The sequence below is a fragment of the Astatotilapia calliptera genome, chromosome 18, assembly GCF_964374335.1.
Source record: "Astatotilapia calliptera chromosome 18, fAstCal68.1, whole genome shotgun sequence".
Classification (NCBI taxonomy): Eukaryota; Metazoa; Chordata; class Actinopteri; order Cichliformes; family Cichlidae; genus Astatotilapia; species Astatotilapia calliptera.
The window spans coordinates 12,793,333-12,808,749 of record NC_137439.1 but is presented as its reverse complement, the minus strand read 5'-3'; the positions used below and the strand labels follow the sequence as shown (position 1 = coordinate 12,808,749).

Here is a 15,417-nt window from a genome sequence, read left to right as displayed (position 1 = left end):
AGGCTTCAGGCGGAGTCGAGTTCTTTATTTAAACACGATGCGTGGTTCTGGTCTTTGACAGGTTTTGTGAGAAAGCGTAGAGAACAACTTTTACGAGATGGCTTGTTCACAAATCAATCATGCTAAACATCAGTGGTGACTAGATGGCATCCAATAAATTGTTTAACTAATAAATACAATAATTCTAACAATGTTACTATTTTGTTTTTTTTATTGAGAATGGACAGAAAAGTTCAAAAACAATATTACATCACTGTTATTTACACTTGAACAGCTGTTCTCGTACGTTTGGTTGCTCAGCTCCAACACAAACAAACCAACTCGTGATAGTCCTGCTGGAGTACACGCTCCAAAATAAAAAAGGTATTTGTGTCTGCGCTGACAAAGACTTCTTTACTTTGGCTGTCTGCCATCTCACCTTGGACAGGTAAGTAGATGGGGCTTGCATCAGTCTGTACACCGACAGGACCTGTTGTTATGAGCCTGTATTGTTTTGCTTTGTGCAACTAAAACAATGAGCCAAAACTGGTCCAACCATGCAGAGAGGTGACAACTCAGGTATTGCTATTTCACTGATATGATGACTATAGCACTGCCAAACACTTTCCCTCAGTTTAATATAACAACATATATTAATGCATGTACACATAAGTATAAATTGTCAATTTCAAAAACTGAGGAGTGTATAAAATACATGTTTCATTTCATTGTGAAAAATAGCAGTAATTAGAAAAATACTTGGCAACTGACTGGATCTGAATTACAAAAGAACCTAAAGTGGTGAAGAGGAAAAAGAATATGCAGTTTGAGTCTATAAAAGCTACCAAGCAGTCAGTCTAGTATGAAGTTAGCATGTCATTAGACAATGCTTGCCATCCTTGTAACAAAAAATAGCAGTTGAGAAGAATTTAAAAAAAACAACAACAACAACAACTTGGCAGGTGATCAGACGAAATATCTATATTTTCACAACTGAAACACCTCAGCTGTGACTGTTGGCCATTACATTTTTATAGGACAATGTGTGGTTTGGCTTCACGTTCACAGCTTGAAGCCTGGCACAATATATTCCCTCTTGATTATGATATTGCCAGTCTCACGAGTATCAAGTTCCCTCACAAGGTAACACGGTCATAGTTTAAGGTCTGGCCACTACTCCATGGTGAAAATGTGTGCAGTAAATATGTATCAGTACAGCCTAATAGATAAAAGCATCAAATGGCATGAACCACAGATGAAAGAAAGAAGACAGATAGAAGATGCTTTCATGTAAAGTAAGTCTGCTGGTATAAACAGCTGCTCACTGTCGAGTAAGATCATTTTCCGTATTTCACTGAGTGAGGGACTCCAAACTTGCCCCGTACACAAAGACTATGATTAAGCTAATCTCATTCATATGAGTTTTATGTCATATTGCCCGCATAAACCTATTTGTTTATGAAACAGCATTCTTCGTGATATAGTGCAAAAGAGGGGTAAAAAGAAAACCTTTCTTTGTACTGAAGAAAAGCCCCTACGGGAAGATTATGCAAGCCCAACCGATGATATCACCAAATCAGCGTGGACAGAGAAAAAAAAAGGAAGGGTGGGTGTAAGGAAGATGGGATTCAAACTGGGGATGGAAAGGCTGATTTTGAATGAGAGGGGATCTGCTTTAATGCCGGTGTAATGGCTATAGACGGCCTTAATCCTCCCTCTGGCTAGCTCTGGAGCTTTTTCGTTTCCTTTAAAGTTTGTAATGAAATCTACTCCTGTGGTGACTAGCTGCCACATGACAAAATTACAATCAATTAAAGAAGAAATTCGCACCTCTAGGCCCATATACTTTGCACATACACATACATTAACTCTATAGGCAAAAAAAGGAAAAGGAGGTCCATGAAGGTCAAACTAGCCTGCGGGCACTGAGGGTGCTTGTACATGTAGAAACCACTCAAACATCCAAACATTATTTATATGCCTATAAAGAATTTTTTCTTGAAGTTATGTGGACTGGCAGAGAATTATTGATTTATAAACGTTTATATAAGCCATACATGTTAGCATCAGGCAGTATTTACAGCTGCTTTTTTAGATGATTGTGGCTTTGTTTTTAAAAAGTACTCAAATCCAAGTGACCAGCTGAAAGATCTCGCGTTATACCCAAAAACTGTATAAAATTGTCAAAATATATAAAAACATAAGCTAAAGATTGCAGCTCACACATTTGCTGAGCCACTAGCTTATTTAAAAAAATGTTTAACCTTGCAAATTAAGATACTGCTGTTCCTCCTTGGCAAGGGCAATACCAGGAATTTCACCAATTTCATATGTATGAATTATTAAAGCAAACACTCCTATTTCCTTATATATTGACATAAAGGATTTGAAAACCACAAGCAGCAGGAAAAAAAAGGACCACAGTGAAAGCAAGTGTGGAGAGAGAAACCAAGTGGAAAAAGCAGGAGACTTATCTTACCTTCAAGCACTGTAAGCTTGGCACTGGTGTTGATCTCGCCGGCGCTGTTAGTGGCCGTGCACTCGTAAATGGCTTCGTCTCTGTGCGTGCGCAGAGGTTGGATCCGCAGTACGGAGCCCGAACCGTCGTCAAATTCAATCACCTGAAAAAAACCCCACAGGAAAGTAAAGATGCAGGAACTCCATTTTTAGTGGCCTTGATATTACACTACCTTTATTATGCGATATAAACAACATACATTCCTACATGCAGATTACTTGATTTTTTCTAATGTGGGAGGTGAAGCATTTTTTATTTGTCATTGGTGCTCTTTTACTAGTTTCTATGTATCCCTTCAATCCCCCCTTAATCAAAAGGAAAAATCAGCTGAGGTCACGTCTAAAAACACTGACACAGAACAGAAGAAGTACAAACCAATAGCTCCTCAGGTACCACAGTTATGTAATGTCACAGAGGTAGGAGTGGCCAGAAATGGCGAGAACCCCCAGCTAAAGTATCCCCTCATCTTCAAAGGGGAGCACAAGTGGGAGGGGAAATACATCACATACGTTACAGTGGTGCGTGCCCAGAGATGGTGTAGCCGGGGGACACGGGGGAAAGGATGAGCGTGTGAAAAAACAAACAGAGATGAAACAGACTACATAAATCAAGATGGAGGGAGATTAAAGAGAAAGGAAGATTGTCTAGGTTCCCTTGGAGAACTGAAGAGTCGGTGTGATGCTCAATAACAGGGGCAAGCCATTGTGCGTCCTGTGTGAATGTGTCATTTGTGTGAATGCTGCCAGTCCGCACGCACGTGTGGATGCGTCTGGTCTCAATGAGAGGTTATAAAAGCAGTCTAACGTGCTGTGTTTGCTCCTGCCTGCATTATGTTTGTACATGCAAAGGTGCTCAGAGATGTGAAAGTCACGCATGAGTGCCCACCTCGAAGCGCTGGGAGCTGACTTTCTTGCCTTTCTTCATCCAGGTGATTCTTGGTTTCGGCTCCCCTGTGGCTTGGCACACAAACGATGCAACTCCGCCCGAGATGCCCGTCTGATCCTCAGGGGATTTGACGAAACTTGGCAAGCCTGAGGAAGACGAGGTGAAAGGGATAGAGTAAGGAAAATAAGTTATTGACAGGGAAAGAGGCTGAGACTAAAGGGAGAACTTATCTATCGGTGTCACTTTTCTCCACACAAAGGCAACCCTGAGAAAACCCACACAGGCATTGTTGCTGTGCACACCTGCAGCTCAGTCATGAGAGACACGTCTAGTCTTTGTGTGCTTGTCACTGTATCATGTTCTTACCTTTAACCTGACACATGGTTTAAAACACGACGAAGTTTCTCACTAGAAAAAAATACACTTCTGTTAATTGGGCTGTTTAGCTATCAAATAGTTGGCATATCCCAAAATTGGAGAGTGCCAGCTATGATTTGATACTGTACTGCCGTGGAGAACACCTCCAACTGTGATTTCTCCCATTTGCCTTTAGGGTTCTACAGGGCAACACACTCAGCACCATTGTACATACGACAATGGAGTGTTTCAACAGCCTGTCAAGGCTGACGTGATGCTACAATGTGCATACCTTAGCTCTACGTAACAACTGCAATGCTTTATGCTTTATCTACAGCCTCAGATGTGCATAATCTTGTCTTCGGCACCATGACACATTGTCCCTATTGCAGCTCTGTCAGCTCGTGTTTCATCTCCAGAGTCATTAAAAAGGGAGGTAGGGAACACCTAGACCACAGATGAGCAGACTGCCCCATGGAGACATGCACAAGGGGGTAAATCATTATGCCGTGTACACACAGGAGACGCCAGCTTCCCATTTCTGAGTACACGCTGGGGAGAAATCCAGCAATGGCTTCCACCACTGTTTCTTGTTATAGCATAACATTTGTATTTTTTTTGGAAAAGAAGCATGTGGGGAGGTTCACTATCTGGTTAGCACAACGCTGTAATTTTTTCAGAAAAAGAAGCTCCACCTGCTACATCATCACATTCTGCACTCACTTGGCTAAAGAGAGAGAGACAGAGGTGGTGTTGGCTGTCCTTGCTTGAGGACATATCCACAGAGGTGCTTCCTTCAATGCAATGCAGCAGTTTTACAATAAAAGGACACGGCAAGCCTGCAGGCAGTTGCGTGTGCATGCATACATACCATATGTTACACATATTTAAATTCAACTGGTTGGAGGAAGAAAGGCACTACCACGGTGTGAAGCACCACAGAATAATTGATCGACATGCAGACGTCAATATTTTCTAGTGACCTTTGTGAAAATATGCAAATTCTATTGATTTGAGGTTATTTCTGCTAAAATATCTTCAAAATGAAATCTTTTGACATTAAAATTTCATGAAATTTAATATTAATTTCAAGTCTTGACATGATATCATGACTTTCTTAGTTTAAAATGAAATGAACAGCAAGCACATATTTATTCTTTCAAAGCTGAGACAACGTTGCCAGTACTTAGGATAAAAAATATAATATAACATAACAGCAGTGTAGGTCAAATAAAAGCTAAAAAACTCATAAGAGTGTGTTACGAAAGGTAAACGTGTTTGTCTCTTGTGATGATGTCATGTTGTTTAAATGCCATGTAACGGCACATAACGGTCATATAACTGTCTAAAAAATGTAACACCTTAAAAAAACCCAAACAAATCAAATGTACTACAGCACAGTAAAGTGTTAATGGGAAGTCAACCTGATGTTGATCTTGTCCCCAAACTCACCTGACATTTGAATTCGATTTTTGATATTTTTTTTGTCCTGGTTATTTTCAGGAACAAGTTTTAGAAAACAGATTCAGCAACTGCGAAAGCACAATAATCTATAGCATCAGAATGTGGCTGTGACACACATGCATGTGGCGGAAAGACACCTGAGTTAACAAGTCCACCCTGATAAGCATTAAGAGTGTATGCCTGAGCATGCCTGAGCCTGCGCTTGGGTGGTGCGTTGGAATGCTCAAACCCTGATTATCAGCCATCAGTCTTAGAAGAGTTGCTGCCAACATCTGTCTGTTGCAGCAGCATTCAGACTGATGTCAGGGTTTTCACTTTGTTGCACGGATGAAGGATCAGACAGTATTAAAATAGTTCAGCGCACATGATTCAAATTAAAGGACATAAGCTTGTGTATTGCCACACTCATTTAAGTTAGAAACTGCTGGATCTTAGAAATCTTTAGGATTTTAAGGATAAACAGAAAAACAGTGGAAACTGGACTCATGGAGCTTTTCCCGTATTAATCCTCTTAAACAAGCTTCCCCTGAATTTCGATAGTTGACCTGTGACTCACGGGCTAAACTGTGGCAAATTCAGAGCTCTCATCGTTAATCCAGATCTCACCGAGCATCAATCACAAAATCACAAGTCACTGCGGTGACCCTGAACCACAGACTTATACATGGGGTTAATGGTGGTCCTACCACACTCCACTGAAAGGACAGAGGCATTTACTTTTGAACTGCGAGAGTTGGTGTTCCTCTGTCAGCACAGCCACCACTGAAGGGTGATATCAAACTGTTGGGTTTGTCAGTTCTTTTCTTAGACAGACAAAATCCAGACTCAACCTTTTTTCTTTGCCTGTGTCCCATTTTCCTGGCTGTCAGACAGTTGTCACATGAAAACAATGGCAGGGACGAGGTGGAAAACACATAAGCCTACCTATGCAAATCTTTCTCTCAGCCACTGACTATGAGTTTTGGGCTGCACTCTCTTTATGCTTTGATACAATACATTCAAAACTCATATCTTGACATGCGCTCTTCTCTCTGGCAATGTGTGGAAAGTGCTGCCATAACTGTCAGGCATAGTGCTTTGCTGCAAGCTGCCAGAATCGTAGGGTTGGGGTTACTGGCTCACGAGTATTGCTTATTTACCAGAATTTGGCCATAATAGAACAATGCTTTAATTAGTATCACTAAACTGGGTTATCAAAATCAAAATCACTCAAATGACTGTTTTAATTACCAAATAAATAAACCAGAAAGATCCTACATGCAAAACAGTGCTGCTGTACACAAACAGCAGCCTGGTTGGTGGAACTGAAAAAAATGTTACTAGAGCAAAAAGCCTTTCATGTTAGAACTAATGAATGGAATAAATGAATTAATCAAAGCTCAAAACAATACATGCAAGTGAAAAACACTCAGTTTTGGACTAATAGGTGTTTCTGGTGTACCCCCACAAATACAGAAAGGCATTAACCTCATTATCAAACAAATTGAAGGGTTATTAGGGAAACAAATGCTAGGCCTTTTTGTTCAAAAACGTCATATAAAGTGCCAGCTTAAACAAGTAACAATATTTAGCATTTATGATTAGTGTGGTGATTGAGTGTATTGAGTGTAAGGTGCATTTTTCTGCACTACTAATGTGAAATTTAAATATGACCTCAGGCGCGGGGTATTGACAAATCTCTATAGATCCTGCTTTTAGAAAACACCAAAGGAGCCTAAAGGCTATGTATGGAGGGGGGATTAAAAAGCTTCTCTCATTTAACCCAAAGCCTGCAGCAGCATTTGTGAGGTCTGAGGTCATTAGACAGATAAAAGGTATTGGGGTTTCTGAACTGCAGGAGGGCAACAGATCTGGGTTTGTCCTGGCTCAGAAATAATCTCAGCGACATATCAGTCAGTATGCACAGTAAAAGCAATGAGCTGTGCTTTGTGTCTCATGCTTGAGCTTATAAAACTGAAAGACTGTTACAACCTTCATTCATTTACTAGTGATATTTTCTTTTGTTGACTCTGGCTAACACCTTTTGTATGCATCATACTTTCCTAAGCAGCCATTCAGTTTGCCTTTTTCCTAGTCGGGGGCCTCAGAGCAATGCTGGTAATAAAAGCAGAGACAGCGGGGAGAGTTGCGTAAATGGCACTTGTGTGGCTAACAATTAGTCTATTCCCAAGCTTGCCAGAGTGCCCAATGAGAGCTACTCAGTAGTGTAGAGTATCAGGGATCGATACGCACATGGCACAGTGAAAACCATTAATTCTTATTAATAATGGATTAGCAAGTTATCATTTTCATGAGGCAACACTTAGTGTAAATTTGTCTGATGGCATCAGCACTGGTTGTTTTAATGGAACACTTCCATTAAGGCCTTTTCAGCCCATTAGCAGCCAACTTGTTTGCAATTAATGTCATATAAAGCTGCCTCCCCTGCAAGTTATTTACCCCGATAAAGTCAACTGCACTTCAGGCTGTTTGTTTAAACCAATAAACATCATGTGTGCTATCTGCACTATGGTTTTTACAGCTGAATGCCAAGCATTGTGTTGTACATAGCACATTTTACAATTATCGGGGAAGAGCCATAGGAGTGGAAGTATGACGAAGCTTTACTATCGGGGCTTTTAAAAGCCTTAAACATCGATATAAGGAGACAGAAGTGCAACCGTCTCTGTGCAAACAGTGCAGCAGTTCAACAGCTATTTAATTTCATGCAGTGTAAATTACGGCTGCAGCTCATATTTTTCATCAATTAATCTGCATTATTTCTTCTTTTTTATCATTAGAAAATGTCAAAATGCCTATTCTAGTCCCACAACCAAATGCTGCAGTTAATATGGTGAACAGTGCAAAACCCAAATACATAGTTTTAACTACTATTACTACATGATATTTCATGCAAAACACAGAAAAGCATGAAATCTTCAAATTTAAGGAGCAGAAACCAATAAAAGCTTTGACCTTTTTTCCTACCAAACAAAGAAACAAACATAATATATTATATGGACCGGTTCTTCCTATGTTCTACTTTACATGATTTATACAACATGCCTCACCCACGTATCTAACGGTCGCAGTCTGAAGAAATAAATCAGAGATCAACTTGTGGTTCATGCAGACTGGAGCGGCCAAGGATCGAACCACCAACCATCTGATTAGCAGATCATTTGCTACTAACTACAGCCACCGCCGTAATCTCAAAACTGTAACCAATTTATTTTTGCCTGTAAGTTCACTGTCTAGTATTGTCACCTTACTTGGTTTCCGACCCAAGAAACGCTTTTGTGGATGGTGCACTATCATCTCCAGCTCATTAATAGTCAGTTCACGCTGCAGTCCCTTATGATAACACAGACACCAAAGGAACTTACTTTCTTAGAATGGTAGCATAGTGGCTGAAGATTGATGGAGCTTTATATGTGTTATCAGAACGTAAGTGAAATCTCAAGAGTAATGCGATTCATCACGACCGAGATACTGTACTTAAGACAAAATGTCAAAACCTATAGCAGAGACAAGAGAAAAGAAAAACATCAAACTTTCAGTGCCCCCCTGGACCACGAAGACAGGCTTTCTATCAGGCCTTCCAGCTTTCCCTGAATTATTCAAGGCAGTGGAGAAGAAAAAGAACTCTAAGTGCAATTATCCTCCATTCCTTTCTTCCCAGTGTGAGCAACAATGTAATAGCTTTCATCTTCTCGGGCCGATTAGGAACAAGGGAGGTATCTCTCAACCCTGTGCATCTCTTCTTGACTGTCAGTCAAATTATGACATTTGAAGAAAAAAAAAAAAACAACAACCATGTGCTGTGGTGACTTCTGCTTCGAGTGGGCATTTATAGGAACTGTTTAAAAAATATGGAAGGATAAATGTTTCATTGTGTACTTTTTGATGGTGAGAATGTGGGTGTTCCTGATATCACACGATTGGGAGTCTGAGGTGTTTTATTACCTGTGGCATTTAAACTGGCGCCTAACCTAGATCTAGTCAAAGATGATTCACTACCTGCAACTTCTTTCAACCCACATGAGTCCTTAAGGTAAAGATTTCACAGAGATTAGATAAAGGCAGAAACTCCACTATGATTTCTTTGTTGCGCTCTCTGAAGATAAAACTATTTTTGTTGCAGATGCTGTTTTCCCTTTTTTTTTTGAATTATCATTATGAAATGAGGGCAAACCATAATATGTATTTTACAGTTTCCCTTCCTCAGAGCTAACACTCATAATTGCTTGCTGGTGGGAGACTCATTACATTATTTTCTGAATATAACTGGCACAAAGTCTATCACATAATGTGAATGATGTAAATGTGAAATTCAAAAAAAATGGTCCCCATCTTCAGCGAGTACGTTTTCCATCTCGGTGCCACTATCCCACCTACTAGAAAAAACATGCTACAGTAAGGTGTCAAACTCCAAAGCTCATCTGCATAACCCTGGGGCAACATCAACTCACATGTTTGTTTAGTTCGCTTGCTGAAATGTTCTCATTTGCACTGTCACTTAAGTGTCTTTCCCCTCTTTTTGAAACCAAGAAGGATAACTCACTGTTGCATTTGAAGGCATGTGTGGGTGGTAACCTGGGGATACTCTGTAAAACAAAATATGAAGCTGGAGAAGGACATTCTGAAACCACTGTGAATATATAATAAAGCATATTGAAATCCAAAGTTTCTACCAGCACAACGTGCAACTCATTGACTGTTGGGGGGCTTTGTTAATGCTGCTAGTTAAAGTCTATCCTTGGCTCGGACCCTGACATTAATAGAATAGCGTGCAGAAGATGTTAAGTGTGTTAAGCGATCCCGGGAGACGGTGTGTTTGGGGCTCAGCTGCTGAGATGGCTCCTAGCTTCTTCAGAGATTCCATTTTGGGGTGAGCTCATCATCCATCACCGCACACCCCCTTGCGACCCAACTAACCTCATTAATTTGCCTCCCCTAGATTAGCCTTCCCTCTGAGACCACAAGAGCCCCAACCATTGTTTCCGTCTTCACACCCACATGGCCTGGAGGTCTTAAGTAATTCAACTCTCCACTAATCAAAATTGAGGGGGAAATTAAATTATGTTACAGGAGGAACATAAAACACAACAACATGTGGTTTTAAACGGGCGTGCATGTTCTCTGGTGCCCCCCTTATGATTTATAGTCTTAGGTGATCATTTGCAAACAAAATATATCCCACTTGACATATATTCAGGCCATTAGGGTTGAGATAAATGCCTGTAAGCGCAGGACACTCTGAAAGCAAACAATACGTAGGTGTGCGCCTCTAAGTTGTCTAATTGTGTCTAATTTAGAGCCAGCTACCATGAATTTCAATTTAACACGTAAAAGGCCTGTAAGAACTACTGTGGTACATTAAGGGAACTAATGTTTCTTTTGGCAATAAGAATATGACGATGATCAGAGAACTGCAATGTCTTTTTCTCATGTGCCCTTCTCTGGAAGGACACTAGACACTAGGAAACGCCTGTCGTCCTGTGGCAATTCTGAAACCAGGACACAACATAAGGTTTGGGTGACTGCCTGTGGCTCTGCTGTTGAGCTCCCTAATTAAACTATTAATCTCACATCATTAACCTCTGATGCCCCTTTCCTCCCTCTATTCTGACATTGCTGCGCTGGCTTATGAAAACAACTTCCGATAATTCTCTCCAACCTCTAAGATTTGTTCCTCGGGCACTTCATCTTATACATGTTGTCCTCTTACCCTATGATGCTTTTCGCAGCTGCTTCCTCAGAGTATATTTTGTATTGTTTGCCTCCTCTCTCATTGTGCCTGCCTGTATGATGTGTGTGGACCCCAGCTGTGCGCTAACTGCATTACTCTCCAAGTGGCTCTCCAAGGTGGATATGGTTACTTTTAATTAAAAAAGAATCAATTTCTATCCCTGTCAGTTTCTGAACTGGGTGACCATATGGATACTTAAAAACACAATCCAATTTTTGCCCCCCCAGCCCCCCATCTGGTCACCCATCTCCAAACCACTTTGGCATCAGTCCATTGTAGCAAATTTAGAAATCACTCTGTGAAGAGTGTTTCATAGGTTTCCTGAGCACATTGCATGGATTTAAAGGCTGTTTTAAAGAATAATAAAAAATTCTGCGCCTTGTTAAAGGGAAAGCCTTTGTTTAAAGCCAAAAAGAACAAAAAACTACTGTTTAAATATATAGCATAGATTGCACATGGGATACCTGTTATTTATGGTTGAGCCATTGTTCAGTAACAATGAAACAATAGTTAAAAGCACTGGTAATCTGTAATTACTCTGTTTGCAGTGCAAGGATCATAAATAAGAATCTCGAAGATGCATTGTGGGACAGAGAAAAGTTATTTTAAACTTGTTAATTATGATACAGCTGAAGTAGAGTGACAAGAAAAGGCCCGGACACAAAAGAAGACTCAGCAGTCTTGCCGCACCTCACATGAAAAGCAACCCAAAATTATAACATGAGAAGAGCGAGAGGAGACACATACATCAAAAGCTTATTAAAGCCAATGAAATAACTCACAATGACAGCGCTACAAAAAGATAACCATTACATTTAAGTGCTGGGTATGTGACTTTGAGGCTGACCTTGTGGGCCAGAGGCCTATTGTGTAGAAGGAGGCTGTATAGAGAGCTAGTTGATTAGGCAGAGCTCCCTGGGGATCGATGGGACGTCTGTGATCAGCACTCAGAGTAATCACTCTGTATTGTACGCCTATTCAATGATGCTGTAAGATGAATGATGTCAGAAGGCTATAACACTGATAGGGCTCGTGGAGAGTTTCCTGTACCCGTGCTGCTAAATCATGATGAATTGTGCCATCTTTAAGTGTCATGCCAAACAAATAGTATGGAAACAAATTTTGAAATGTATCAGATAATAAACTAATATATATATATATATATATATATATATATATATATATATATATATATATATATATATATATATATATATTTTTTTTTTTTTTTTTTTTTTTTTAGGGGTGCAACGATATTCGTATCGATATTGAACCGTTCGATACAGTGCTTTCGGTTCGGTACGCATATGTATCGAACAATACAACATTTGTAATTTATTTTATCAATTTTCCTTCTGACGATGCTGTCTGTGTTGAGCGCTCAGTGAATCTGCGTTCGACTACTCCGCCTAGGCTGCACTGTCCAGCACAGATCCACTGAGCGCTCAACACAGACAGCATAGTCAGAAGGAAGAGGGCAGGGCACCTCCCCCACCCTCATTCAGATCTGGCGTTTGGAATTATTTTGGTTTTCATGTGACGTATGACCCTGAAGGTAAGCGAGTCATGGACTAAAGTAAAACAGTATGTTGGATGTGCCACGCAATGCTCAATTACATGGGTGGGAGCTAGTGTGTTAGCGCAGTTAGCTCGTTGAGGTGTTGGCCGTCTAGCCCCATGCACGGAGCGATCGGCGGTAGCTCGTTAACGGAGATTTGCCGTGTTGTGGCGTTAAGGTCATTTCAACGAGATTAACCTGAAAGCACTAGTGGGAACACAACGAATATGACTGCACATTTACGCCGACATCATCCTAGTGCAAAGACAAGTGGAAGCAGACAAAAGAAGCAAGCATGCTACTAACTTTAGCCGAGTCATTTAGACAGCTGTTAGCACATGATTCTCCTTATATGTTTAATATGCTGCTGAGAATATAGCCCAGAAGAAGCGGATAGTATAGCTTTTATTTTGGAAAGAGACATTTCTCTGTAATAAACTCTCTTTTCCAAAGATGAGTGATTCCTCAATCAGATACAGGGCTTGCAATATCGCTAGCCCGACGTCCCGGAGCTAGCGATTTTTCCAGTCGGGCTACCAAAATCTATCTCTTCCCTGCCCGTCGGGCTATTGTAGGAAAAATATATGTCAATGCTTTTGCATTCTTTCAGAAATGTAGCTGGGTAATTATGTCATTGGCATCGGTGAGCCACTGTCAATATGTGACATATTGAAGTCGCGTTTGAATTTGCGCTTGTTTTTTTGCTTTCACTTTGCAATCGTGCGAACTGTGTATAGAGAGCGACAGCACTGATCTGTGAGTGATGATAATTTGTGCACCAATTCCTCTGACATCGTCTTATTAATCGTTAGCTTACTATGCAAACATGACAAGTGAAATCTCCCGCAGCTTAAACATGTGAGAGGTTGATCGCGCAGAGAATCGCTGAGCTTATGTGAGTGAGCGTGTAAAAGCATTTCAGTTCTGCTGAGCCAAATAAGACAGGTCAGGGTGAAGAAGTGACAGCCAAAGAAAAGCTTACCACAAAACGGAGAAGTTATGACAAATCAGACTATAAGGCAAAAAGAAAGTGCAGCTTTATGGTTTCATGGACAAAAGAATTTCTGTGGCTGCAATATGACGAGCTAAATAACCAGGGCTGCACATAAGTGGTCCGCAGGTGCGCATTCGCTGTCAAAATAAAAAACACGCACAAGGGTTAGGGTTAAATTTAAAAACTGTACTTTTGAGTTAAAATATATATTTATAATTTTAATAAATGACAAATTAAAAAGGCATGAACATTTTTTGTATCGAAAAAATATCGAACCGTGACACCAAAGTATCGAACCGAACCGAACCGTGAATTTTGTGTATCGTTGCACCCCTAATATATTTATATAGATAAAGACTAATGTATGGTTTCTATCCAAGGGTGTGTTCTGACACTGCTGACACATGTTTGCTACGTGTGGTTTCTCTGCCCGCCTAACTTGTTCAAGGGGGAGACAAGAGCATCAGACTGAATCCATGTAATCAGAAACTTGCCAGGTACTCCGCCCATAATATCTGTCTGGTGTCTGCTCTGTAATACAGGAAATCCAAACCCAAAACATCAGGCTCACATAACTGAGTTACATACAAATTATAGGCACAGAAATGCACACAAACCTGCCATTAGTGGGAGGTGTTATTTTTACACCCCCTCTCACCCCCCAGTGTCTTATTTTAATTCTATGTCTGTTTGCTTTACAGTCTGGATAATAGTAGTCTGGGCCTTTTTCCCATATGTGCTTACACTAACCTACATGCGTATTTAACCCCAGACCACAGTCAGGCTTTTCTGTGAGTTACTTTATGATGTGTCCCTTATTTGTCTATGAATATATGCACATGTGCCAGCTCGTCACATCAGACTATATTTGTACTTTAAATTAAATGTTTCACACTAAATAAAACTAAGACAGAGACAGGGGTGGGGTAAAAAACAAAACAAAACAAAAATAATCAAGATTTAGGTTAAACATTAATGCTCTGTTTGAACAGATTAAACACTATTCTGGTTAGCTGTGTATATCTCCGGCCCGTAGAACCATCCAGACTGGTGCGTGAAAGAATCAGCACATTTATATACCATCTTAATTTCTTCTATGCCCATGACGTTGCATTTTTTAACTTGATGATCTCTAAAAAGCACATGCTTTTACTTGTGGCATAAACAGCACAAGTATACAACATAATATCACAGTTAACAAGGTGCACGCACGCAAATAGACGTCTGACATTGCACGTCTTTCTCCCTTTTTATAGAAGAGCACTCTGCCAGGTATTCAAAGACCAAATATGAATTTTCTTTATAACTTCCAGCAACTCATACTTTTTTAAAATTTGGATCAATTGTTAATGATTTTTTTTATTTTGTAGAAGGATACAGTAGTTTTATTTTGGATCATCCACAATTAGTATCTAAGTTGAGCACTACAGCTTCACTCAAGATTCAATTCCATCCAATCAAACTAGAAGCAGAGCAGAGACAGACTTGCCAGACCCCAAGAAAAACAAAAGGCCTGTAAAACTTTTCTGCAAGGTCAAGTTCAGAGCGATGCTGGTCAAGAGTAGACACGCCACAAGAGACAAGGATGATAGCACAGAGCCGAGCGGGAAAAGACAAAGGGTACAGAAAAACAAATCCTATTCGAAACATGTTTGAAAGGACAGGGCAGTGGCTGCATTCGGGTGGGGGAACAGGAGGGGTTGGGGTATAATTGAATTACAGTGACCCTATGACAGCACTGTAGGTGAGGTCATGTGTTGAATTAATTTCGTCCCTGACCCCGTCTTTGGCAGGGCAGTGCTTCTTGGCTGCGCCCGAGACCCAAAGGTACAGCTGAGGTGACATATCTCTTGGAGCGCTTTCTCTGAGCCAAAACTGTCACTCGGATTGACAACCGGGCACAGAGGCCGATGGATCTCCGCTGCCTGCAT

General features: G+C 40.5%; 1 protein-coding gene across 23 annotated transcripts in view; it reads right to left on the bottom strand.

The window, feature by feature from the left end:
- LOC113009894 (receptor-type tyrosine-protein phosphatase F) overlaps window positions 1-15,417 on the bottom strand; it is a 163,044-nt gene that overhangs the window by 83,903 nt on the left and 63,724 nt on the right. For all 23 annotated transcript variants that reach the window (XM_026148492.2, XM_080293122.1, XM_080293119.1 and 20 more), the window contains exons 3-4: window positions 3,383-3,528; window positions 2,459-2,600 (exon numbers count right to left, since the gene is read on the bottom strand). In XM_026148492.2, the coding sequence (XP_026004277.1) occupies window positions 2,459-2,600; window positions 3,383-3,528 (288 nt within the window). The remainder of the gene's footprint in view (window positions 1-2,458; window positions 2,601-3,382; window positions 3,529-15,417) is intronic.